At 40.9% G+C, this 25360-nt stretch overlaps 1 protein-coding gene across 6 annotated transcripts in view; it reads left to right on the top strand.

The window, feature by feature from the left end:
• The window catches only part of LOC136748200 (neogenin), a 181177-nt gene that overhangs the window by 139517 nt on the left and 16300 nt on the right, over window positions 1-25360 (top strand). For 4 of the 6 annotated variants that reach the window (XM_066701753.1, XM_066701759.1, XM_066701754.1 and 1 more), the window contains exons 8-18: window positions 1553-1772; window positions 2503-2657; window positions 5424-5572; window positions 7208-7346; window positions 8670-8719; window positions 10486-10630; window positions 14026-14136; window positions 15683-15877; window positions 16742-16837; window positions 23018-23250; window positions 25186-25324. In XM_066701753.1, coding sequence (XP_066557850.1) covers window positions 1553-1772; window positions 2503-2657; window positions 5424-5572; window positions 7208-7346; window positions 8670-8719; window positions 10486-10630; window positions 14026-14136; window positions 15683-15877; window positions 16742-16837; window positions 23018-23250; window positions 25186-25324 — 1632 coding nt within the window. The remainder of the gene's footprint in view (window positions 1-1552; window positions 1773-2502; window positions 2658-5423; window positions 5573-7207; window positions 7347-8669; window positions 8720-10485; window positions 10631-14025; window positions 14137-15682; window positions 15878-16741; window positions 16838-23017; window positions 23251-25185; window positions 25325-25360) is intronic. The other 2 variants (XM_066701756.1, XM_066701755.1) reach the window with 2 other exon arrangements.

The following is a 25360-nucleotide window of genomic DNA, read 5'->3' as shown; positions in this document are numbered from 1 at the left end:
TTTGAAATGTTCTGCTTATCCTTTTGATACACTTGATTTGTGTGTGTGGTTCATAGTTTTCCATTTCCAATTGATTGTGTTTGTTACTCCCAGGTGGCCCTGTATTGTTTGGAGATGTGTGTTGTTCTGTATAGGAGTCTCAGTTTTCATAGAGGTATGGGAGGGCTGTGTGTTTTGTTTTATTTTGTTTGCCATCTGGTTTTGTTCCAATGAATTCCTTCCCATCATAATGGGCTGGCCTTTTCACAGCTGAGTTGCAATCCTCCACTTCTATTATTGTGCTCAGCAGGTCTGTTGCTGCCCTGCTCCTTAATAAATTAAGATAATGGATTACCCTTTAGTGCTGAGGAGGGATCATTTTTTAGTCTGCTGGGCTCCCTTCAAGGAAAAAAAGTGCACAATAATAATTTATCAAGGTGCTCGAGAAAATATACTAGTGGTGTGTCAGATATAGAAGGACTGAGTTTAGGTTTGTTGGCTGCATGCAAGGGAGAATCGTGGCTCTAAAGTAATAGGAGTCTCTCACCTCTGGGATGCTGGGTCGTCGGGCCATTGACAGTAGCGTGCTGCATCACGTCTGGGATTGAGAGTGATCCATGTCGAATGGGTTCTGATAGATTTCACCCCAGTTCTCTGTGGGTAACCATTTCCCCAAAACTTACAGATAATTAGGCTGTGAATCAACATGCAGTGAGTGTTCAGTGAGGGCAAGGAAGGTTCTCTGATTAAAGGAAGGCTGTCATGCATTTCCCCAAAAATAATTTCAGTGAAATAACTTTTCTTCCTTTGACATTGCTACATGCAGATACTACAGGGGGAGCAAGATTATCTTCTACAAATATATGGACAGCAGACTTGCTGAAATTCAGCTCAAAATTGCTCTGTAGCTGTGCTGTAGTCTGTGCTGCATGCAGAGTAAGGATCTTCCAGTGTCTGGGGCACCGCAGCAGTCCACAACCCCTGCTTTTTAAATATAGGGTGCTCTTCTCAGTAATATCTATTGTAGATGTATAAGGTTAGAGAGTTTGGGGCCGCTGTGGTGTGGGTTTACAGTCTCTCGATTAAAGGCCGGGACAGAGCCTGTGGGGAGACGTTGGTTATTCGAGAATGTTTTATGCTCTTCCCCACTATGATAGAGAATCCTACCCCTCATACAATCTCATCCCACCAGTGATTGACCTGCTTGATCTGTATTGGTGTGTATCCCCCCCTCCCATATATATATATATATATATATACATTTTTTTTCTTTTTCAAGTAGGCTTGCATGTCCGCCTGCAGTTTTAATGGCCTTTTTTGTAGTTGCCTTCATGTCTTTGTGATTATTCCATTGTGATTTTATGTTATTTTTTTTTGTTTGTTTTTGTTTTTTCTATCATGGCTTCCTTTTTGTTACTTTTTTTTCTGTTTTTGTTCTGTTTTTCTTTTTTCTTTTCTTTCCTATTTTGTGGTCCCCCTTCTCTCCCTTCCCTATCCTCCCCAATTCCCTGTTGTTGTATTTGCCCTCCCTCCCTCCCTCTTCCTTGCCTTTCATTTCCTTGCACTTGCCAAGATGTTGCCATCCCAACACCCCCTCCCACCTCACTGACCAGTGCCACTACTGACCATGTAGCGCCAGGCACCAGTGGAGGCCCCACTCCCTCCGCGCCCCGCGACGTCGTGGCATCGCTGGTCTCCACCCGCTTCATCAAGCTGACCTGGCGTCCCCCTGCAGAGCCCCATGGAGACAACATCACCTACTCTGTGTACTACAGCCTGGAGGGCACCAGCAGGTGTGTGTTACCTAAGATATGTCCAATGCATGGCTCATCCCTTTGAGTAGTTGTGTACAGTGATATATACATCACTTAGGGATGGTGAAGAGTTCACTAATGAGTAAGACCAGGTTTGAGTAAATGTACTTGTTCTTGGAGTTTCCCAAATATCTCTAAATTACAATCATGTTTTTGTATTGTATTAGTGTGCACACGTTTGCTTCAGCAGGTTAGGTAACTTGCTCATTCATTTTGTTTATACTGTTCACATCCTGACAAGTTTGACAGCTTTTACCTTATAATTGTAATGTAGTCACTCTCAGGTTTGCCGGGGAACTGTTCGCCTGGTTTCCGGTCTGTCACTCCCAGCTGTTCCTCTATCCATAACTGAAGCGATAAAGCCCCTGTAGTTACCATTTCTCCTGCAGCCGCAACCGAATTCAGAATAACATTGTATTTTCGGCTTGAGGACACACCCTCTGCCTGGAGCTGACATCTTAAACTTAGTTGCTTGATACTTTGCCCATAGGTTTCATGACTTGCTAGGATGTGAACAACGAAAAGACAAATGACAGGGTTTGTTACTGGAAAAAGTTCTGCCCTTCTTAGTAAATGCTTTTGCAGTGTTGGCCTTGTTCGAGCCATTATATGCTGTTTACCCCTACTTGTGCAGTCCCTAAGCGGCAGTTCGCATTCGTCCAAGGTGTGTGTGTTTGTCGGGTCTGACGTGCTGGTTTCTGTGTGACAGGGAGCGGATAGAGAACACTACTCGACCGGGAGAACTGCAGGTCAACATCCACAACCTCATGCCCGACACCAAGTACGTCTTCCGTGTAGCTGCACACAACAAGAACGGCCTGGGCGAGAGCTCCACACCGCTCAAGGTGGCCACACAGCCTGAAGGTAAGCCATGGGGAGAGATGTCTTTATTTTTGCTTTATAGTTTCTGGACCTGCAAGACAACAAAGATAAAGAATTGGGGCCTTTTTCATTTTCCATTATTCATAGCCGATGTGCCATTGTAACACCACACAGATTGACGGCAAGACCACAGGTGACAGGCTCAAGTGTCCAGGGTTGTTACACTTCACATTCAGGACCAAGACTGTAAGGAGATGATAGACTCCTCCAACCTTTCTCCCTTTGATACACTAACAGGGTAGTCAGATTTATATCCAGCCCTGAGATGCTTGGTTTGAGAAGCCTTCCCCAGTATTTACATGTTATCCAAACATTATTCCTTAATTACCCACAATGCAATCTTAAGGCAGGAATATAATACCTCTAAATATATTCTCTTTGTATTTAAGTTTTTTTTTGACAGACTGCAAGAAAAATTAATGATAGCCCTTGCTCTTTAAAAATGCCCTCCCGTGAGGACAGCAGAAATGGTCTCGTTTATTTATCCATGTAGTCAGTGACCCCTAGCTACGACCTTTTGGGTTTATTGTGGTAGATATTAGCTAATTAAGTTTAAGCGAGGGGTCACATCTACAGCTGTAAATTAGCCACAAAGGACATTATCATGCCTTCACATGTTACAGAAGTATTTGCATTTGATATTTCCCGAAATTAATTGAAAATACTAGATTTAAAAAGGTGTTTGTTCAGAAGGAGGATATGTGTGGGAGGAATACCTATTTATAACTACTTAAAAGGTCTGATTGAAAAGTCTTCAGAATCCCTCGCCATGGGTGTAATTTTAATTTTTGACTGTAAAATCCAAACAAGAAATAAATAATTCTTAAAAAAAAAAATACAAAAAGTTTTATACCTAATTAAGTGGCCTCCTAACATTCATTGAGTGTATTGTTGCTTCCCACAGCCATCTCCCTCTCTCCTGCCGTGACTGCTGTGAAGCCCTGACAGATTTCTCTGCTTTGTAAACCTGTATTTTCTGGGTCAGCTCTGCAGCTCCCTGTGTCTTTGGCAATGGCTGGGTGCACTGCTTAATAATGTGTGCCAGCAGGAGCCCGGCTCCCAGGGGGGTGTCAGAACACTGATGTGTCTGACGACCATATTGAGGCTCTCGCAAGATTAGGAATCAGGGCTAAATAGTTGACCTGGATCCAAAAAAACACCTGAGTCCATAGCCATCCCTCCAAGCAGCCCCAATCAAAGCCACAGCAGCTGCCCTCTCCTGAGATGGCCACAGACCCCCTTTTAACCCTGTGTCTGATGGGATCTGTTGAACAAGCGGGGGCTGTTCATCTTGAAAGATCTAGTATCTTTTTTTTTTAATGTTATTTAACTTCCTAATGAATAACCCGTTGTCTTTTGATATTTCTAGCCATTCATTAGTCACATGCTCATACAGATAGTAGTCTAACTGAAGCCAAAGGTGTCTGATGAGAAGACAAATGTCATCCTAACTGAGTTTTAAACTGAATGCAGTATCAGTGGCACCAAACCACAAATAAGCAGACAAGTATTATTATTTTGATTAAAGCGGTACCCAAACCCACTCTCTGGTGTCCAATGATGCTGCAAACAGAGACTAGGACTGTTAATTGAAAGTAATGATTCACGACCCCACAGAGTAAACAACTCTTAGACACCATAAACAGTGTTCAATTCTCCCTGCTCTGTTAACCACACCTAATTAAAGAATACTTGAATTGTATTATTTTTCAGTTCAGGCTGAAACCTGTTTTCTTTTCATTGCTTACTATAGCCAATTGATAATTGCACTGATGGACTGAAGCTGAAGTTCATTATAATAGTGAGCTCTGAATGGTCCAGCTGTGGCCCCTCTATTGCAGAATTGATGCATTTGTTAGCCAGATTTTGTCTAATTGAGTGCTAAATGACTTTTTGTGCATTCATTACTAATTTTAATAATTTATTAAACAATTGCTTATTGCTTGGTTTTGAGGTGCTGCAAAACTTACCAAGCCTGTCGTTTGCTCTGAAAACAAAAATTACAACAAAAAAATGAAAAAGAAATATCATGACACTTCGCACCGCAATTTCACAGCCTTGTGTTGTATGACGAAGCCACAATCTGTTCATTTTCTTTGAAGAATGATCAGAGTAATTTCAGTGGTAACAGATCAGTCAGCAGATGCGGAAATTGGCTTACGCAACATTAGTTTCCTGACGGCTACCAAGATTGATAAACGCCGGAGGTAGATTTAATATATTTACCATTTTAATATTTAAGTGAGTTATTGGCCTAGCAGCCGACAATGGAAAGAAGAGTTTTGTGGTTATTCTCCAGGCAATGATGTTGATGTTGTTCCTAAAACTATAGATTCTCATCTTATCTCTGCTTTGCAATCTATAAAACCAATATAGCACTGCCCATTGAGTAAGATCAGATCATTGAAACCTTTTCATTTCATTCTTCATCCTTCCACATGCTTCCTGTTCAAGAGAATTGTAATCCTGCACCTCATTCGTGGTAGTTGCTGAATTTTGTGTGATCTATTGCATAAGATGTTGTACATTTCGTGCTGCTCTAATTCTCTTTTAACAGTCCCTTGTAAGTGTTATAATGCAGTTACCTATAAATTATCATTATAAACTGATAAACACATACTGTATATATTGTTAAATTAACTTTACAGTCCACAGGTAGTCCAACCTAAGGCAATTGAGCAGAAAGTTGCCCTTTGCTGTGGTGATAGGACACTGAAAATGGCCTCTTCTGTTTCCATTCTCTTCTAGTTCAAGTGCCCGGCCCTGCCCCCAATCTGCAGGCTGTTGCCACGTCCCCAACCTCCGTCACTGTCAGCTGGGAGATGCCCCTCACTGGCAATGGCGAGATCCAAAACTACAAGCTGTACTACATGGAGAAGGGCATGGGCAATGAGCAGGTGAGACTGTGGTGGCAGGGGAGAATAGCAAAAAAAAAAAAAAAAAAATAGTGACCAAATGGACCCCGTTTTCTTTTCTTATGAGAAATGGGATGTCCTGGCGTTAGAAGCTGTACACTGTGAAAGAGTGTTTTAAAGGCTGGTCATCAGTTAGAATAGGGGTCAGGAGGAAAGTCAGTCAGCCGAGAGTGGAAGTTTGAAAGCATCGCTCCAAGCCACTGCAGAACGACCGGCTGTGCGTCAGGTCACGACATTCCCCAGCCCCCCCACAGCCTTTAATGCGTATTGAGTCACTCATCCCTCAGTAAGACAAGAGGCTTTGCAGAGTTAAAGAGCTTTTAATATGATAATAGATGGAATGTCAGGGAGAATTCAAGTAATGATGTCTCTTGTCCCTGAAGAGGTGGGCGAAGAGGGAGAAATAAGCTAGCTCTCATGTGAATAATTGACTGTGTGCAGGTGGGTGTGCAGAGGTGTAATTTTCCCAAGAATGCAGTGTATGCTTTGAAGGGGGAAGACTACCACTGTATTAATTATTAAGAGGAAATTATTAAATTAATAGACTCCAGGGAGGCAATACCACTCATAAATTGGGATGGAGAACCAGGAATAGTGACGGTGTTCACACAGAATTGAACCTGAACATGTTAGTCAATTTTAAATGTTTTATGCTCCCAGTTGGTAAATATTCCATTCAAGGTCTGTAAGGTTTAGTGGAACTGGCTGGAACTTTCTTTGAGGACTTCAGTATATAACAATTAACATCTTTTTCAACAGATGCTTTAAGTTGGCCCCCATTTCTGCAGGATACCTAAAATATGTTATAATCTTTCAAAATATTTTGTCGGCTTATACAGGTAAAATGAAATTAGGTTTCAAGCTGACATTTTTCAAACTTTGGACTAACATTCTTAAGTGGGTATATTTCAAAACTAACAGGACTAAGCCGCGGGGTTTCTGAAAAAGATGAAGGAAAAAGTAATCAGTTGGTTCTTCCTTTGCATTACCCGATTCGTGCCACCTGTGCTTACTGAGGTATGGAGTCTGAACCAGGAGGGAATTTTAATTTAAAAATAGGAGAAAAAATACTTGGAAAACTGTTTGTATTGTCACTTCTTCTCCTGAAGCAACTGCAGCCCAGTTGATTTCTTTCAGACGCTCTCTAAACGAGTCCGCCTGAGCAATCGCAGTGCTGTTGGAAGCGAAAGGAGCCCAATTCCAGTCTCTGTCTGTCCTGTCAGGAAATGGAACTGAGGCTTTTGAAATCTGACCTGTTCGAAAGGAAGGCAGTAGTTTTAGTAATGCAAGGACAAGAAACGCTGCAGTACATTTTACAATCTCACCATCTAACTGAGACAATGGATAGAAAAACTTCAGAAACCCATAGGATTTTGTCCCAGATTCCATTTTGTTTTTTAAGTAGGCTCCTTCACAGAACCTCATCAGATTTCTAAAGCTGCACAGGTTGGCCACCATAGTCAAATGTAACCTGTATCCTAATGTACTGTATACATCTCAGCAGCCAGCGTATTTGAACATGCTGGAGTGCTTGTGAAACGAAGGATCGGATTCCTTTTTTGGTTAACAAATCTGTTTTTTATTTGTAACTGGCTCTCCGTGTCTCCTCTGTCTCAGGATATAGACGTGGCGGGTCTATCCTACACCATGAATGGCCTCAAGAAGTTCACAGAATACAGCTTCCGAGTTGTGGCCTACAACAAGCATGGCCCTGGAGTGTCAACGGCAGATGTCGTAGCCCAGACCTATTCAGACGGTGAGAGAGATTAATGTGTAATCCGGAAAACCAAGCGGGAACTATGAAATCGTGTCACGTTCACTTGAATGTTTGTTTTTATCTGGGGTGATGGAGAGATTTGGGGAAAAAACAATGCTATAGAAGTGCACTGAGTAAGACGGGTTAAGGCTGAAGACTTGCAACCACAAGATCACTCCATATATAAGCGAAAATAACCACTGAAATCTCTCAAGCTAAAAAGCTGTCTCTGTATGAGCCATAGAACACGTTCCCCTCCCCATGGCATAACATAAGTGATAGCTCATTGTCAGGCGTTTGTCTACGGGTTTGATTGAGGATTCTCATCATGGTCTACTTAATAAATGATACTCAGCCCCACACTAAGCACACTGTACACTCCTTGGTATCTTCCTAGCCTCTCCATTCATTTAAGTCAAGCGATAAGACAAGTTTATCTGCAAGGATGATGGAGTGTCAGTTTTCGGGCCAGAGGCTGCTGTCAAGTTGCAGAGATAATGTGTGTCTGGTGGCAGCCAAGAATGTTTGTCAGAAAATGGGGGTGCTAATGAAACACCTGAATATTTGAAATCACTAGTTTTTATCAGCTGTTCTACATAAAACAATAAAAAAAAAAAACTAAATGTGAAAATGAACTGTGTCCCTATGCGTGATCACGCACATGCGTAATCCATCTTGTGTGCATAACATAATCTTGAATGTCTTGTCCCATTTAGGATGAAAACCAGGCCTTTGAATCATAGTGGTTTGTCCATTTCTAGAAGTTGCTTTTTTCTCTCTCTATTCTGCGTTTTCACAATAATACATTTTTGGGAGTCTCATTTGGCATACTTTAGCCTGTGTTATTATGCTTCACGTTATGTATGTAATCATGAACTTTATTTAACCACCGACGCACATGTAATTGTGATTCATTTTCACCTATTTAAAACATAACGCAAACCACAAACCCATAGTCTCACACAACCACACCAGCAGAGTAAACAGTGAACTGAAGGTGTTGAAAGTGCTAAAAGGAACAGTTTTCCGATTTAAAATCTCATTGACACAGTATTAAATTTACTATAAAGTATCACCTTCAAAAGCCGAATCAGTAATTATTATTATTATTATTTTTATTTCTTGGCAGATGCCCTTATCCAGGGCGACTTACAACATAAGTGCAAACAAATACATTGCATTGCATCAATCATTACAAATTCAATTTAGCTAAAACAGCAATTCAAAATAATACATTTTACAAGTTACAATTTACACAAGTACAGTAAGTGACTTTGTTTTCCTTTTTATACTCACTGATGCTGTTCTGTTTTAAATCCTCAGTCCCCAGCGCTGCACCACAGAACCTGACATTGGAAGTGCTAAACTCCAAGGTAAGACATGAGAAAAAGTGGGACAAAGGCATTGTCCTTTAATGCACAATGCTATATAACGGCAGGAATATTTTCATAAATGCAACACTCCAGTCACTTAGATGTTGTTTTGAAAGTTGGTATAAATGCATCCTATCTTCATAAAAAATTATACATGTCTCTCTATTCTCTTTCCTCTGGTTTTTGTACATCTGCTGGTCATTAAGTCCAGCACACAAGGATCTTTAGGGAACTGACCTCTAGAACAGATTGTGTTGAGTTGAAAACTGTAAATCTGTCAGTGTATTTATATTCTCAGCACACACTTCTTTCTTTCTATCTTTTCTATATTCATCTCTTCTTTGCTTTAGTTATTGTTATCTATCTCTACATTCACTCTTCCTTCCTAAATTCCACTATGCTGATTTATACAAACCTTCAAACGCTAAATGCACATCTGCTCGAAGGCTGAATGGGTTATGGAGCTGGCTGGTCACAAATTAATATTTCCACTTCACGTTTCCACTGCCCACTGTACCTGTGATTGAACTATAATGGTGATAACCCTTCAAAGCTTTGAAAAGATACAGATACATATTTAGAAGGTTTTTCACAATTTAAAACATCAGAAGGATTCGGTCCTGAGCAGTGTGTGGCATGGAAGTGTGTTTCTGTTCATTGAAATATAATCAAACCTGCTGCTGAATCCCTCTCAGGTTGCAGTCTCTCTCCCTATCATCTCTCCTGCATTTTCCTCCATAAGCTCAGCCGTGTGGCTCCGCTCATTTGATCCATTCAAGCCAAATGTTTTAATTTGTTATTTTCTTCATTCCACTGGCATACCTTTTAAAGCTGTTTTCCCAGAGCTGCTTAAGTCAGAGTATAATGTAATTGATGGAGGGTGATCTTAGTATCTACAAGGTACAGAGACTCGTGAGGCTATCCTAATTTTTCCCCCTCCTTTCTTTGTTAATATAAGTTGAACCATTTCTTTTCCCCCTTGTGATTTAAATACCCAATTAAGTGAGTGTTTTCCAGGGGTAGTGGGGGGGAAATGTAACGAGTTAAATGGGAATGGAATGGGAAGAAAAAATGGAAATAAACTAATTGATCACACTTACTGAAGATTTAATTTTGTGCAGTTCCCCTGGCTCAGACTCTGAGACTGTTGGTATCATTAATTAAATCCTGTACCACACTGAGAGCAGACCCCCCATCATAAGCTAGTGAGCCTGCAGCTACAGAGCTGCATCTATTTTTCCGAGTGCCTTGCAGTGCAAGACTGCATGAATCAGGGTAACTCCAGGAGTGTTATTTATTATTCATTTATTTATTCATGCAGAGCTTTATGGTTCTCCTAATGCTCTTTGCAGCATCACACATATAAATACATATGTGCTTTATGCAGACAGATGCATGGCTTCTCAGAGTCATTTGAGGGGTAAAACAGTGAAGAAAGGAGGTTTGTCACAGGCCACTGACACTGTGTCGGTAGTTTTGACACTCTTGGCATCTCCATCTCTCCTGCCGAGGCCCGAGGTTCCTGTTAGTGCTGTGTTTCTTGTTCCGTGGTGGACGTGCGCTGAATCTGTTGTGGGCAGGTGGTTTCAGGGATAAACCTCTTGCCTGGATCTGTATTTTTTCTTAACTGTTTCCTGTTTTTTAATGCCTGCGAAACCACTACATTCATGACATGCTTGTCTCCCAAGTTGCGGTCAGATGGTGTGGTATAAAGAAGAGTAGACTGATCGCTCTCTTGTCTGTGCTTCTTCTTTCCCACCCCCCAGAGCATTATGGTACGGTGGCAGCCCCCACCCCCTGGCACCCAAAACGGAGAAATCACCGGCTACAAGATCCGATACCGGAAAGTGGTGCGAAAGAGCGAGATTGTTGAAAGCACGATTGGCGCGCAGCTCTTCCAACTCATAGAAGGTGGGTCATCTGTCTATATCAACTGCAGCAAAACATACCTGAATAAAACACTTCTTGCCTAAGCGTGGGACACCAGCTCATTGCGCTAATACCTTAGACAAGAATAAAGGAGCATCTCTTAGCCAGGACTACCTGAAGGAAATTAATATCCACCTGTATGTATTCATTTTCCCAGGCCGTTAGTATAAAATGGTGTCCTCCACACACGAGTGATGCTGGTTCATAACCAAAAGACAAAGATAGGTAACAGTGGGTGGTTATTAATGAGAACACATACCATTGCAGGGCAGTTTCTAGAGAAGAAAATGCTATTTTACAATGACTGCTCTTTTCTATGTATGCTGTGCTGTTTGTAAAGGATGTCGCACACATCGAACAGCATACTGGGATGAGAGCTCCCTCCTTCCTCATGCTCCCTTTATAGTGACATCATTTATGTATTATCCGTTATCTACAGTCTCTGGTTTTGTAGGCCTACGGCTTGACAAAGACACGGAAGCCTGTTTTTAAGAGTTAGATGCACATCAGGTTTTGGGTGTGCATCCCTGATTTATTTTTATTTTTTAAAGGAGTATGTTGTAAAAACAAAATCAATAAAATCCTTCAGGGATGGAGAGACTGGGCTGAGGCTAATAAAGATGTTGGATAGATGCTACTTAAAATGCCTGCCATTTCCACTTCACAAATAAAGTTTGTCCCGAGATGTAAATTATTAGTCTTGATTGCTTAGTTCTCAAGTTCTGACTGCCTAGCCTGGCTCATGGGAAATTTCCAGTCACACTGCCAATCTCGGCATCTTTTGATCACATGACACAAGCCGAGGCAGCTGTCCTAAGCCAGCTCCACAAGACCTCTTATTTAAATTTCATGATCTGATACCCTGTCTTTGTTCCTTCTCAATATGCCTTCTTGATAACGTTTTAAAATATTACTCCTACTCCTTTAGCTCAGCAAGATATTAAATTTTAAATGCAATCTCAGCATTTTTTTTGTTTGTTTTGTTAGAAAGTAATAAAAAGAGATACATCTGGTATCACACTGAGAAGCGGCATCAAAGAGAATATGCACTTAAAAGTTGATTCCGATTATATTGGGGCAGAAAGGAAGAGATGTTTGTAAGTTCAAAGCCATTTAACCAGAATATGAGCCCTGGAGAGAGAACACCATGTTTTTTTTTTTTTTTTCCCCAGCAGTGGCCTTAGGGATAACTCAAGGGCTACGACAGCATTTGCATTTAACATACAAACAGCAGCAAATCAGATTCTTATTAATATTTTAAAGCTTCACTACAGTCTTGTCTTATTTAAAGACATCAGGCGTTCCCACAAGTTTGAGTTTGAAAGGCACACTCGGGCCGCGATCTTCACTGTGTAGATGTGCTGGCATTGACAGGCCGGAGCAGGATTCCACTGGAGTTTGTGATGTTCGGTTCACTTTGAGCAACTAGTGCTAACCGGGATAACAGAGTGGAATTCAACTGTGGATATGCTAATCCCTTCACGGTTGTAGTCTGATCAGTGGCAACAAATAAATATGTTTTTGAGTTCACAGCGCTTCTTCAAAGTAAATTGGACCTGTGTGGTTTGTTAAATCTGCCTTCCTTTGAAAGAATAATTTATTTAGTTCTCATTTATTCGTCAAAACAAACTGCTTGTTAAAGTATTCTGGTTTGAAATATTAATTTAAACCGCAAGCGGCCACCTTGTTGCCATTAAAACATGACAACTGAACAGACATCAGTGCGAGATTTCAGACAACGGTTGAATTGAGTGCAGGAGCGCCTTTTCATAACACGAGTGCTGCATTGGCCACGTTTCATCAAGTTACAAATCTGAGGAATTACCTTTCTCACAAGCCTGTCCTCTTACAGCATATTATATTACATCTCACAGTATCTGTGGAGAAGTCTCTAGCAACTTGCTTCTGCCCTCTGCCACTGTCAGATTTTTTTAAAGGCGCGTTATTACAAAGCATTTTTTCCTCTCTCCCCCAAGAACAAATTGTGCTCCATATATTCTGGAAGTAACGGCAAATTTAAAGATAGAAATCTTGCCCCAAAGAAATATAAGGATATTCTGAAAAATCAATGCTAACCTGTGGGTGTTTTTCATCAGCTTCCCTTATTCCACAAGAAGTGTGAAAAAGCAGATAGCTTCACAGGTCTTGAAAGGATTTTGAATGGCCCTAGGGGAAAACCCACATATAGGCATGCAATTGGCAATGGTGTGTCCTTTTTTCTAATTGATGCTGATGTTATCAATTTCCAGAAGATGTAATGCAAAAAAAGTGTTTTGAACTTTGAAACAATTTTCTATAGTAAAAATGTGAGAAAAAATGCTGAGTAGCAAATGGAATTCGTTTTATTCATTCATTCTAAAGGGTATTTAATTCCTTGAAGAGAAAGACAATGAGTGTGAGGGGGCTTTGTGAAGGCCAAGTGCTGAGGTAAGAGTTCTTGTTCTCAGTTTAAGAAACTACAATTATGGTCACAGAAGACCATGAGCACTTCTAAACATCGGCGGCCCTGAAAATCTGCCACGTGTGTTTTTTTCGCATTGCCAGGGGGAATCTTGCTCTTCGCTGTGAGACAATAGCTCAGTAAAAGCTTCAGCACAGCAAGCGTCTTAACCTCTCTTCTATACCAGCGATTCTCTTCAACAACAGCCTTGGGGTGTAACCCATTTAGCTCAAAAAGAATAATTACATTTATTCATTTAAAACTTTAAATGGAGTTTCAAAGAAAGGGAATTGTAATAAAGGATTAGATTTTTTTGACCTCATTTACAAGTAGACAATTGTGTTGAGTTGGGAGTGTTTTTACTGTTTTTTTTATTTCACTGTCATTGTGAGCTGTTACATTACGCAGGGGGGGAGTGAGCCTTTGCTGCCACCCACAGTGGCGAGTCTTGTCTCACATCCTGACAAGGCGAACAGCAACTGCTGGATATGACAGCAACAAGATTATGAATATTAAAGTTGACAATATTGTCTGTGTTAACCTTTTATTGTTTAGTTCTTCCTCACTGCATATAGCCTTTGAGTGTTTCACATCTTGCTCTGTTTCTCGTTTCTTTTGATTGGACACTAAATGAGAAGAAATATCATGAGGAAATATTTATGTGTTAAACCATGCGTAGTGCTTCTTAATAAGGCTTGTGCTCTCATATCCTTTAATCATCGTGTCTCGGACTGACAAGAACAAACTGCTCTGCTTTTCTGTCTTGTTTGCATTTTGTTTTGTTCATTAGCTTCTTGTAATGATTTACTTTTCTGCTGGGGGAGAGATTCTTCCCTTGGCGTGACTATATACGATACTGTTCAGACTTCCGGCCGTATTTCTGTGTACCGCTCCTATACATAGTGATGAGGCCAGTTCCTTTGCACCTTTCTTTCAGGTTTGGAGCGAGGTACCGAGTACACTGTCCGTGTGGCGGCCATCACTGTGAATGGAACGGGCCCCCCAACTGAGTGGGGCACGGCCGAGACTTTTGAAAGTGATCTGGATGGTAAGATCTTTTAAGTTAGAACCCAACAAAATATAGCCGTGGCATTTTGAGAATTAAAAAAAATAATGCTCTATTAGTAATCTCTCTTTTCAGTTTTTAGTTAAGGGCTGCTGTAGTCACTAATGTGTTAGTCAGTTACATCTCAAAAAAGTGAAAATGCGTAATCTTGTGCAAGGCTGTGTCCATTTAACCAAGAGACAGATGTTGAGTAAGTCTTAACTGCCCACAACTGCCATAGAAGAGTAGTGGAAAATTCTGCTGCCTCATTATGAATTGAAATAGTTGTTCTTCTTGAAGAGCATGTGCAGGTGAGATTCATGTCAGTCTCTCTTAAACTCACTGACACTCACTGTTGCTGCTTTTGATGTCACAGGCAGTGAAATGTTTTCCCATGGGGTTATTTTCTTTTTTTAATCCATAAGCAGCTTCTTTGCATTCAAAAAGAAAGCATTTACTTGAATGTGTCTCATTACCATTATTATTATTGCTGTCATCTGAATGATGGCACAGGAAGGTTTGGGCATGCATTGGTTTGGAATTCATTCTAGGCTGTCCTGTTGCAAAGAGAAATGAAATGTGCAAAACATCTGCTCTTGTAAAAAATTTTTTTTCTCAAAACAGAGATCTGTATAATACATTTTCCTTTGTTTCTTTCATACATTTGAATTCTCCCTTTTTCTACAGTAAAAGAAAGTTATATGTCTTTATTTCCAATCCGCAAGATCAAAGACCGGCTTTTGCGATTTATCTATGTTTAATTAAATTTTTCAAAGCCGCCTTTCACTTAGGCTCCCAGGAAAATAAACTTTGTTGTAAATAGGATAATATAATTACACAGCAAACTGATTAGTGGTATATATACGTTTGGTTAATAACTTGCCTTATGTATCATTAATGGAACTGAAGCCTTGACATACTACACAAAAGCTTTAGTACTTAATTATAGTGAGTAAAAGCCATTTAATTGTTTTAGACATCTTATATCAGTCAAGAAAGAAAATGCAGTGGTTTTGGTTGAACTGGCAAATTTCTCACAAGTACTAATGTAGCGATATATCTTTTGTTTCATGTTAAATCACTGCTATACAAATGTGTCTGTGTTTGAAATAATGGGAAAGAAACCTTAAGGGTTGGAGAGTCCTGATTAATGTCTTACGCATCTTGATTTTGTATTACCAGTGTAACTGATGCAACACAAAAATCATAAGATATATAAATACGGGTTTGAATTTACACAACAATTTAGCTAAAGTGCCTAAATTGAAGTTTCCAGCTATGACTACATTTGACTGTGAAGAAAATATTTTAAAATTAGTGCTTGTTGCTGCTCTCTGATGTTGGCTGTATATTTCACTTAAAACATAAAGACATTTTTTTTTCATACATTTTTAAGAAATTTAAGTTAATTTTTAAATGCACTGTATTAATCATTGGCTGTAGATTGATTTAGATTGGTAGTAAAATACTTTGTACCTTCAATCTGTCTTTTAGATACTGTTAGAGTTTATTTATTTTCCTCTAATGGTCATGTCGTTTCCTGTTCCAGAGACCCGTGTCCCCGATATTCCCAGCTCCCTGCACGTCCGCCCGCTGGTCACCAGCATCGTTGTGAGCTGGACGCCCCCCGAGAACCAGAACATCGTGGTCAGGGGCTACGCCATTGGCTATGGCATCGGCAGCCCCCATGCCCAGACCATCAGAGTGGACTATAAGCAGCGCTACTACACCATCGAGAACCTGGGTAGGAGAGATGTGCTGTGTTGAGCGGTGTGGCTTGGTTTGCAAACAAGTGTCTTTTTCAGATTGAAACATATGAAAACATTAGGAGATTGCTTATTAGTCACTTTCACCGGGATCTATGTAACTGTTAAATGTTAAGGTTTGTACTAGAAAACTGTTGTCAGAAATGGCAATTTTCAACCAAAAAAAATATATAAATAATGTCGGTACCACTGAATTATTAAATTTCACTCTATTCAAATTCGTTGTTGTGGGTTTCCATTGAGATTAGTATGGATTTCATCCTGAGTGCTCTATATCGGTGACATAATGGTTTAAGGGTGCCAGTTTTAAGTCTTTTTCAATTGTGGCAACATTATTAAAAATGTCAGGTTATACGATAGCAAGATGTCAAATGCCACTGAATTCAAAATAAACCTATTCCCTTGATGTTTCAAAGCTTTGGAACTTGTAGCAGGTTTCCAAACACAGCCTGTACAATAAAGGCAGTTTATTGAAATTCTACCTTCTTTTCTTCTATTTTTTATTCCTACCAAGTTGTTCTGAATATGAGAACATGCTGCATTATTAACACAGAAATTTCCCTTCTATAACACGGCTCACGTTCCCACAGGAGTGAAAGACTGTCAGAACAGAAGCAGCTCTGTAATTAAAGTGAGAGTTAAAATCCGTTAACAAAAAGGCAGGGGGGGAGATGTGCATAATTGAAGTTTTTCATAATTCACTTTATTATACAGGAAAAAAAAAAGTGCGATGACTGTGTTTAAATATGCGCTTTGCGGAGATTATTAATTTGAAAAGAGGTCTCGGTGGAGCAGCCGTTTGATTAACTGAATGATTCCATTTTCTTCTCTCCTCTGTGCAGACCCCAGTTCCCACTACGTGATCACACTGAAGGCGTTCAACAATATCGGGGAAGGGATTCCTGTGTATGAGAGTGCAGCCACTAGACCACTGTCAGGTAGGACACTGCCTCGAGGTAACGATACTGGAAAAGGACAAGAACATCTCCATTTAACTGAGGGATAAAACAACAACCATTAAAAAAAACACCATTAAAGTGTTTATCTGTCTTAATGCACCAACCACACTCATACATGTACAGGCGTCTCTGTCTATCTTACCTGTCCTGTTGTCAGAAGCCTGTTGACTCCAGATCCTCAGCAGAGCATTTCAGAAAACATCCCAGTACATGAGCCTCCACAGTATGACAGTCTAGTTTGCTCCCATCAACAGCTTCCACTCCCTATTTGAAGGAGTGTTTCCAGGATTTTGTCCTACATGCCCTTCCACTTCATTTTTAGTGAATTTCTCTGCCCTCTTGGGGCCCATCACAGCACGGAGCCTGAGGCGAAAGGTCAGGTTAAATGAATCCGGCCTCTTCGGGGTTTTTGTCTTTTTAAAAGGAGAAATCTCTACAAATACAGCCTATTCCTGAATAGCTATTCAGATCTAACTCTGAGGCCTTGTGTTCAGTTCTGCCTGAGGATGTGAAATTCAGATTATTCAGAAGATTTTTTCTCTTTATAATTATGTCAATTCTTCCAATGGTAGCCAGGCTCAGTCACTAACCTTGATCAATGTTCTTTCCTTTATTCTAATGGACTTTGTGTGGTTTGAAGTCCTTTTTCCTTTTATGACAGTAAATTTGCAAGTCATTTGAGTCGACATTGAGCACGTCTTCCAGACAGAGAGCTTACAAATAGACTTTATTATCACCTTGTGTTATCGGACACTGGAGTGTGGAAACAGCATCAAGTTAATCACATTCAATACATTCAGTCCAGCCCGTTCCTATTCATGTTCCATGGCAACGGGAACGAGTCTCCCTGTGGCGACTCTGAGAGTTGTGTAAGTGATGAAGTTGATGTCCAAGACACAGACAGTTTTCTGCCTTCGCATACATTAAGGCACTGAACAGACCGATGCACAGCTTCACCTCGGAGCCTGTTACCAGCAAACACGAATCCTGATTGCCATGCACTATTTCTGTACATTGCTCCAAAATTCACTTTCTATACTATAATGCAGAGTGAGTTTAGCCATGTTGTAGCACAAGCCTTTTTTTTTTTGTTTGTTTCTGCTTAGTTTTTTTAAGTAAGAGGAGGATATATTGGAAGGCAGCTTATCTAGAAACAGAAAAATACCTAAGAGCCCTTTAATTAATTTTTTAGTGTTTCATTATTTTTCTTCAGGGTGCGTTTTTCTACTTGTAACATGTAAATAGCACTTTGAAGTAAATTATTAGCAAAATGCGCGTGTCTGTAGGCTGGTTGTGAATTGAGACCAGCATTTTAAGAATTATACCTTAACCTTTTATTTTTTCCTCATTCACACTAAATTATATTTCCGTTCCAGTTGTCCTTGAATATTTCACTTAAAATATGATTAGCATAAGATATTCATACAGTGCGCTTGGGATTTACATTCAGCTTTATCAACAACAGAAATGGATTTTAGCAGTGCAGCCAATTTTTAATGTTAGTAGCTACCTGTTTCGATTGACCCAATATAATCTCATTTGCAGCATGAGTGTGGGACATCTGGGTTTTACAGTAAAAATAAAAATCCCTCATTTCAACTGCCGATGAACCAGGGATTGTATGCAGGGAAACTTCATTTCTGCCAGGCAGCAGCAACACACAATTTTGAGCAAGTTTGAATCACTCTTAGAATATTAAATAGGAATAGCAAGAAGCCTTTTGAATTGAATATTATTATTATTATTATTATTATTATTATTATTATTATTATTATTTCTTGGCAGACGCCCTTATCCAGAGTGACTTACAACATAAGTGCAAACAAGTGCAAAAATACAGAGAAGTACACGGCATCAATCATTACAAATTCAACTTAGCTAAAACATAGCAATTCAAAATAATATATTTTACAAATTCCAATTTACAATTTACACAAGTACAGTAAGAGACTTCCTACATCCTGGACGGTGAAAGCTAAGTGCTGTCAATATGTAGGGTTACAGACAAGGGCTACGGGAAAGGGAGCAAGGAGGAAAACAATCAAGAACGCGAGGAGCATAATAAGCTGAAGTGCTATCTAGCAGGGATAGAGGACTAATATTACAAGTGCTGTCGGAAGAGATGCGTCTTGAGTAAGCGCCGCAATGAGGTCAAGGACTCTGCTGTTTTGACTTCGGTGGGCAGGTCGTTCCACCACTTAGGGTTCAGGGATGAGAAGGAGCGGCTCTGGAGGAAGGAGAGTGGAGAGGAGGCAGAGTTAGTCTTCTGGCACTGGAGGAGCGCAGTGGTCTGGAGGGGATGTATGGAGAGACGAGTGACTGAAGGTAGCTTGGTGCAGTGTGGTCGAGACAGCGGTAGATGAGGGTCAAAGTCTTGAACTGAATGCGTGCCGCTATCGTGAGCCAGTGGAGGGAGCGGAGCAGTGGAGTAGCGTGTGCGAATCGTGGCAGAGAGAATATCAGACGAGCTGCAGAGTTCTGGATGAGCTGGAGCGGCGGGTAGTAGATGCAGGCAGGCCGGCCAGGAGGGAGTTGCAGTAGTCCAGGCGGGAGAGGACCAGTGACTGGACGAGTAGCTGAGTTGAGTAGTCGGTGAGAAAGGGACGGATCCGGCGTATGTTGCTCAGGAAGAATCTGCAGGTGCGCGTCAGTGTGGTGATGTGCTGGGAGTAGGAGAGCGCAGGATCGTGGGTCACTCTTAGATTTTTAGCGGAAGAAGAAGGAGAGAGTGTGGTGGATTCCAAGGGGATCGAGATGGGGAGGTCAGCAGAAGGTGAGGAAGAGTGGGGGAAAGAGAGGAGATCTGATTTAGAGAGGTTGAGCTTGAGGTGGTGTGAGTGCATCCAGGCGGAAATGGCAGACAAACAGGAAGAGATGCATGAGGGGATGAGAGGGTCAGAAGAGGGAAAAGACAGGAAGATATGGGCATCATCAGCGTAGAAGTGGTAGGAGAACCCATGGGAAGTGATGAGGGCGCCCAGGGAGCGAGTGTAGAGAGAGAACAGGAGGGGGCCCAGGACGGAGCCTTGGGGAACGCCTGTGAAGAGAGGTTGGGGGTGGATGAGGAGCCTCGCCATGTCACTTGGTAGGTCCGGTCGCTGAGGTAGGAGGAGAACCAGGTGAGAGCAGTCCCAGAGATCCCAAGGTCAGCGAGGCAGGAGAGGAGGATGGAGTGATCAACGAATATATAATATGACGGATAACGCCACTGGAAAATCCAAACAAATCTTGTGGCATGGGATTTGTCATTTGTATAGACACCACGTGAACATGGGAAGATATCCCTAAATAATTTTGCCTTCTTCAGAAAGTGATTACAGTGCTTTCCCTAGCAGCACAAACAGGCTATCTATTGAGGAATTGCAAAAAAAAGCTCACAAGCTGGCCGCTCAGGGAACATTCATCCAGTTTGTCGTTCATTACTCAATTCATAGGCCGTCAAATCACACCAGTGTGCCGAAGGGGGGTCCTCGCCCCCTATACATTTACAACACCAGATACCGGCAGCCTCAGATTATTAGAGCTGATCATTACTAATGGTATTTTCACAAGCTCTGCTGTCAGTGACTCAATTGTCAGATTGTTTGTTACAGATACTTTAAAATCAGCCTCTTTGCTGTCTACATGGCACAGCAAGGTATTTTGCATGCCTCAACCTGAGCTGTAGTGAACTCCAAAAAACTGCCACACAATAAACACTTTTATTTTTTTTTTGTCACATTGGAAAAAAACATGTTAGTGATATGTGCTACCAATGATTTTGATTTGAGTGAAATTAAAAGAAAGAAGAAAAAAAAAGAAGTAGAATGCTGTTCTGTTCCTTCCAGATATAATTTTATGAGCCCACAGTCTCTTCTTATCAGGAAGCATTTTGAAGCTTTGATGCAGTCATCAGTATTCAGAGTACAGGATAAAGAACAGCCATTGTGTCAAGCAATCAAACTATCTTAAACAGTACTGTACCCACATTCTCGTTCGTTGATAAAGCCAAAAGATGTATTTTTTAAGCCCAAGTGGAGCCTTCAATTACCTAACAAAAGGAATTCTTGAAAATGGATGAAAGTGTTTTTTTTTTTTTGGTCAAAAATATACGAGACCTGTATCTGATCCCTCCTCCGAAATAAGAGGCCGCAATCTACACTGCCGCCTATCAGTTAGACATCAGACCATATGTACCAAATAAGGCCTATTCAGCTCCCTTTAACCAGACTACAGATTAATGGCTGAAACGCTGAAGCAATTTGTGTCACACGAGAAACATTTTTCCACAGCAGAATACTTTACCCACCACAGGACTGTGCAGCAAGTAAACTGGATTTCAGCAATGGAAATACTTAGACATGCATCTGTTATGAAATATGGGTGCACTTAATGATAATGCTGAATTTCATTGCTGAGCATTGACCTTGAAAGGGACTGAAATCAGTCTGTGTTGCTGGGGATAACACTCTCACCCTGTTTATCCTGAAAACTTAGAGCTTGCAATGCAGCCATGTGTGCCAGTGAACACTTATTGACTTTGACTCGTGCTTATTACTAAATAATGAAAGAGCCCATTTTTTACACCAGTTTTACTGAAAAAAAAGATCATGTTTCAGTGTGGTCTGGCTCTGTGAAAATGACATTTTTCCAGAGTGCTTTACATATGTCTTTCCACCCTCCAATCAAGAGAACAGCCGTCCTTGTTAGTAGTGCAGCTCTATGAAGGGTCCGGTGTGGATTCTTCTCCCATTGTCTCTGGCAGTTGCACGGGGAAATTCATTGGATTTTACACTCTGAGAAACATCTTTCAGGCAAGACGCTTTTAATAACAGTGTGGGCGCGTCCAGATCAGCCGTGATTGCTGTTATTAAATCTGAACGAAACGCGTGCTCTGTAGAAATGTGGTGGGCAGAGATGTCTTGAAAACAGATTTTTTTCTGACATAATAGTTAGACGGTCATCACATTCCCTCGCTCCAAAGATAACACTGACTGAGAAAGCAACAAGTAGCTCGGGCAAATATCCAGACTCCCACGAACATCCTCGTTACAAACCTTATTTTTTTTTGTCTGCTGCATCACTGTCGGGAAAAGTTGTCCCGAAAATAAAGGGAAGGGGGCAACTTACACAGACATCAGTGCATATTCTTTTCTGCAGAAAGGGGGCAGTATGGAGAAGACATCTCTGAATATCGAAGGATGTTGCATAGGACAGAGGATGTGTTTGTGGTATATAAAGACAAGCACTGTTTAGTACTGTGAATTGCTTATCACTCCTGTCTTTGTGTATGCAGTGTTCAGTATGTAGACAGGTTATTTTTAGGAATATTTTAGGACTGGATTACATCTAAGCCACAGTTCATAAAATGTTTACACAAATTCAGGGTGTGTTTCCATTATGCGTTTTACTACCAGACGTCTGTGTATGAAAACGCAGAAAAGGCAGCCCTACTTTAGTATTATTATTATTATTATTATTATTATTATAATAAAAAAAAAAATTGTAAAGTAATTGCCACTTTTAAAAGTGACAGCATGAATTGTACACAAGTTGTTAATCTTTTTTCACAGTCATTTAATTAGGCCCAAGTATGTATTTGTCATTCTTATCACTTATATCTCCAACAGAAAAACACTGAGTTTTGCTGTTTTTTTTTAATGCAGAACTTTTGTCTTATTCTGCCATTTTAACCGCTGGCAGATGCTCACGGTGTACAGAATGTAACTGATATCGATGACAATTTATTCGCCAAAACAAAATGGGCTAGCTTCTTTCTGTGGTACCTGAATGTGTGTTTAATTCCACAAGCCTGTCCCTCTCATGCCGGCAGATCGTGCTTCCGATTCCAGATTATGAGAGTGAACCTTGGTGTCCAGCGCTTCACTTTACTTCTTGTAGTGATAGCAGTAGTGCTCTCTAGAAAACCATGGTCTTGATGCTTGTAGTGGTAGTGCCTCTTGGTGTACTAATAAAATATTCTTTCTTCTTTTTCCTCACCCCCTCCCACTCCCTCACCCTCTTCCGACCCCACCATCCTTCCCTTCCCTCCATGTTAACTCATTAACACAACCCCCCCACCCTCCTCCGCCTTGGTTTTATTTGCTTGCTTTTTTACCTTGCCTCATTTTTATTTATTTTGTTCCAATTATCATTTGACATTGTTTTAACTGCTCGCAGACCCCTTAGACCCTGAAGTTGATTTATACGACCTTTTCAATCCTCCATACACTCCAGTACCAGATCCCTCCCCCATGCTGCCACCTGTGGGAGTTCAGGCCTCTGTTCTGAGCCACGACACCATCAAGGTCACCTGGGCCGACAACTCGCTGCCCAAGAACCAGAAGATTACCGATGCTCGCTACTACACCGTGCGCTGGAAGACCAATATCCCTGCCAACACCAAATACAAGGTACTATGTGACTATGGGGATTCACTGCGTGTGGGAGTCGTGATTTAACTGGCTCCACTTTGCAACCTTGGTACCTTTTTTCCTATCTAGACTATTTTCTTGTTCCCTTTTTAAGGTTTCCAGTCTTCCTTGTGTAAATATACAAATATCATCGTTGTCAAAGTGATCAGTAACTGAACCTCTTAATTTCACCAGGCTTGGACTAATTCACATTACATTCTGCTGCATTTCAGCTCACTCCCTCAGCAGCAGATCTTAGCAGATCTTAACGTCCATGATGTCAAAGGAAAGTGAGGGCAGACAAATAATTAGGAAAGTGTCGGTAACTTGTGGTAGATGGTAAATATAATAATGGTGAATGTGTACATTAGCAGGAAAATATCTGACAAAGGGATATTTATAAATTATTCAACAAGGACATTTGTACGTTAGATAAAAACGCAATTACATCAGACAGTTGGAATACTAATCACACACATTAAGCAATCCCAGCTGTAAAATGAATGCGTAAGGCGAGATTTCAAGAACTGTTATTTTAATATGACAGGCCTGCTAGTGCCTCCGACTGAAGGAGGCCTTGCTAGCTTCATATGAACGAATGTGTCATGTTGCAACTTCAAGCGCTTGGTAGTAACATCTATTAAAAAAAAAATGCTGTTCACGTTACACAGTGAAAAAGAAAAAGTGTTGCCTCACGCTTGCTTTGCAGTCTAGTCTAGTACACCCTAATTTGAGATATTGTATTTTTTTTTACTAAATATCATTTACTAGATATTGTATTTTTGTCCATTGAGAACAACAGGCAATTCTTTGTGGATCCTGGGCTGGAGAGGTTGTGCATTGTTAATCTAGTCCTTTCCACGCTAGCCTATTTTACAAGGAGGATAGAAAGTACTAAAATTGTACCTTCTTCTGCAGTCGAGGTGCAGCGAGGAGAAATATGTCCTTGTTAGTTACAGCTGCAGTCCCCTTACATCAGCACATTCGTTTTATAGAACAGAACCGTCACTTACGTTTAAACCGCTCTGTACATCACACGAGTTCTGAATCTCAAGTAGTACACTGGAGCCGAAGACTTGCGGTTGAGTGGCGCTTTTCTCTCAAATCACACTGCGTAACTGCTAGAGAGTAGGCACAGCTCACGGGTAAGTGTTGCACAGGACTTTTATTTAGTTCTTTTGGGATCTGAGCCAGGCCAGATCTGATTAATCTCTACTGGATTTGCACTGTCCAAGCCATGCCAGCAAATCTCCTCCCTGGAACAGAAAAGCCATTTTCAACACCGGCCGCCCCACTGCCTTGTGTGTTGAGATCAGTCAAACCTGCCTTCGATATTGCCTGCTAACTCTCACTCCGCTAGAATGCTTCAGCCTGTCTGGACTCACAGTTCTCCAATAACCCTTGCCTTGTTGTTAAGGGCAGGTTAGACCCTGAGATGAAGACCAACGTCACTCCGTTGCCTGTGTGATTCTAAGATCGAATCCAGTGTTCTCTTTGTTAAACTCCACTGAGGAAACCTACAGGTCTGCTTTCATGTGCAGTGGGCTCCCCCCGGCGGCTGAAGTGTAGAACTGCCCTCAAGCTCTAACTGGGAAATTAGTTACTGAGGAAGAATCTGATAATAGTCAATCAAATATGAAGAAAATACTAATTGAATTTCTCTAATGGGAGAGAAATACAATGCCATTTTGTTACATACCTTACCTTGTGTAACAACTATCGCATTGTATCTTTGTATAATGTTATCTTTATCCCCCTCCCTTTTCTGAATTTAGCTTCTTTGTGTCTTATTGTTTTTTAACTGGCATTAATTATGAAAAAAGAATATGGATTCAAATGTCAGCAAGCTTTGTGAATTTTGTGTTGTCTGAATGCAGTGGCAATTGTACTAAGTTGTCTCATTTTGCTTAATGTATCCTCTACTTTTATTTTCAGACGGCCAACACAACGAACCTCAGTCATATGGTCACAGGCCTGAAGCCCAACACTTTGTATGAATTTTCAGTCATGGTCACCAAGGGCCGGCGAATGAGCACATGGAGCATGACTGCTCACGGAACCACTTTTGAGACCAGTAAGTAATCCAAGGTCTCCCCCAGTTTCCCCCCGA

This window comes from Amia ocellicauda, chromosome 4 (genome assembly GCF_036373705.1).
Source record: "Amia ocellicauda isolate fAmiCal2 chromosome 4, fAmiCal2.hap1, whole genome shotgun sequence".
NCBI lineage: Eukaryota > Metazoa > Chordata > Actinopteri > Amiiformes > Amiidae > Amia > Amia ocellicauda.
The sequence above is the reverse complement of the archived record's forward strand: the minus strand, read 5'-3'. Positions and strand labels throughout refer to the sequence as shown.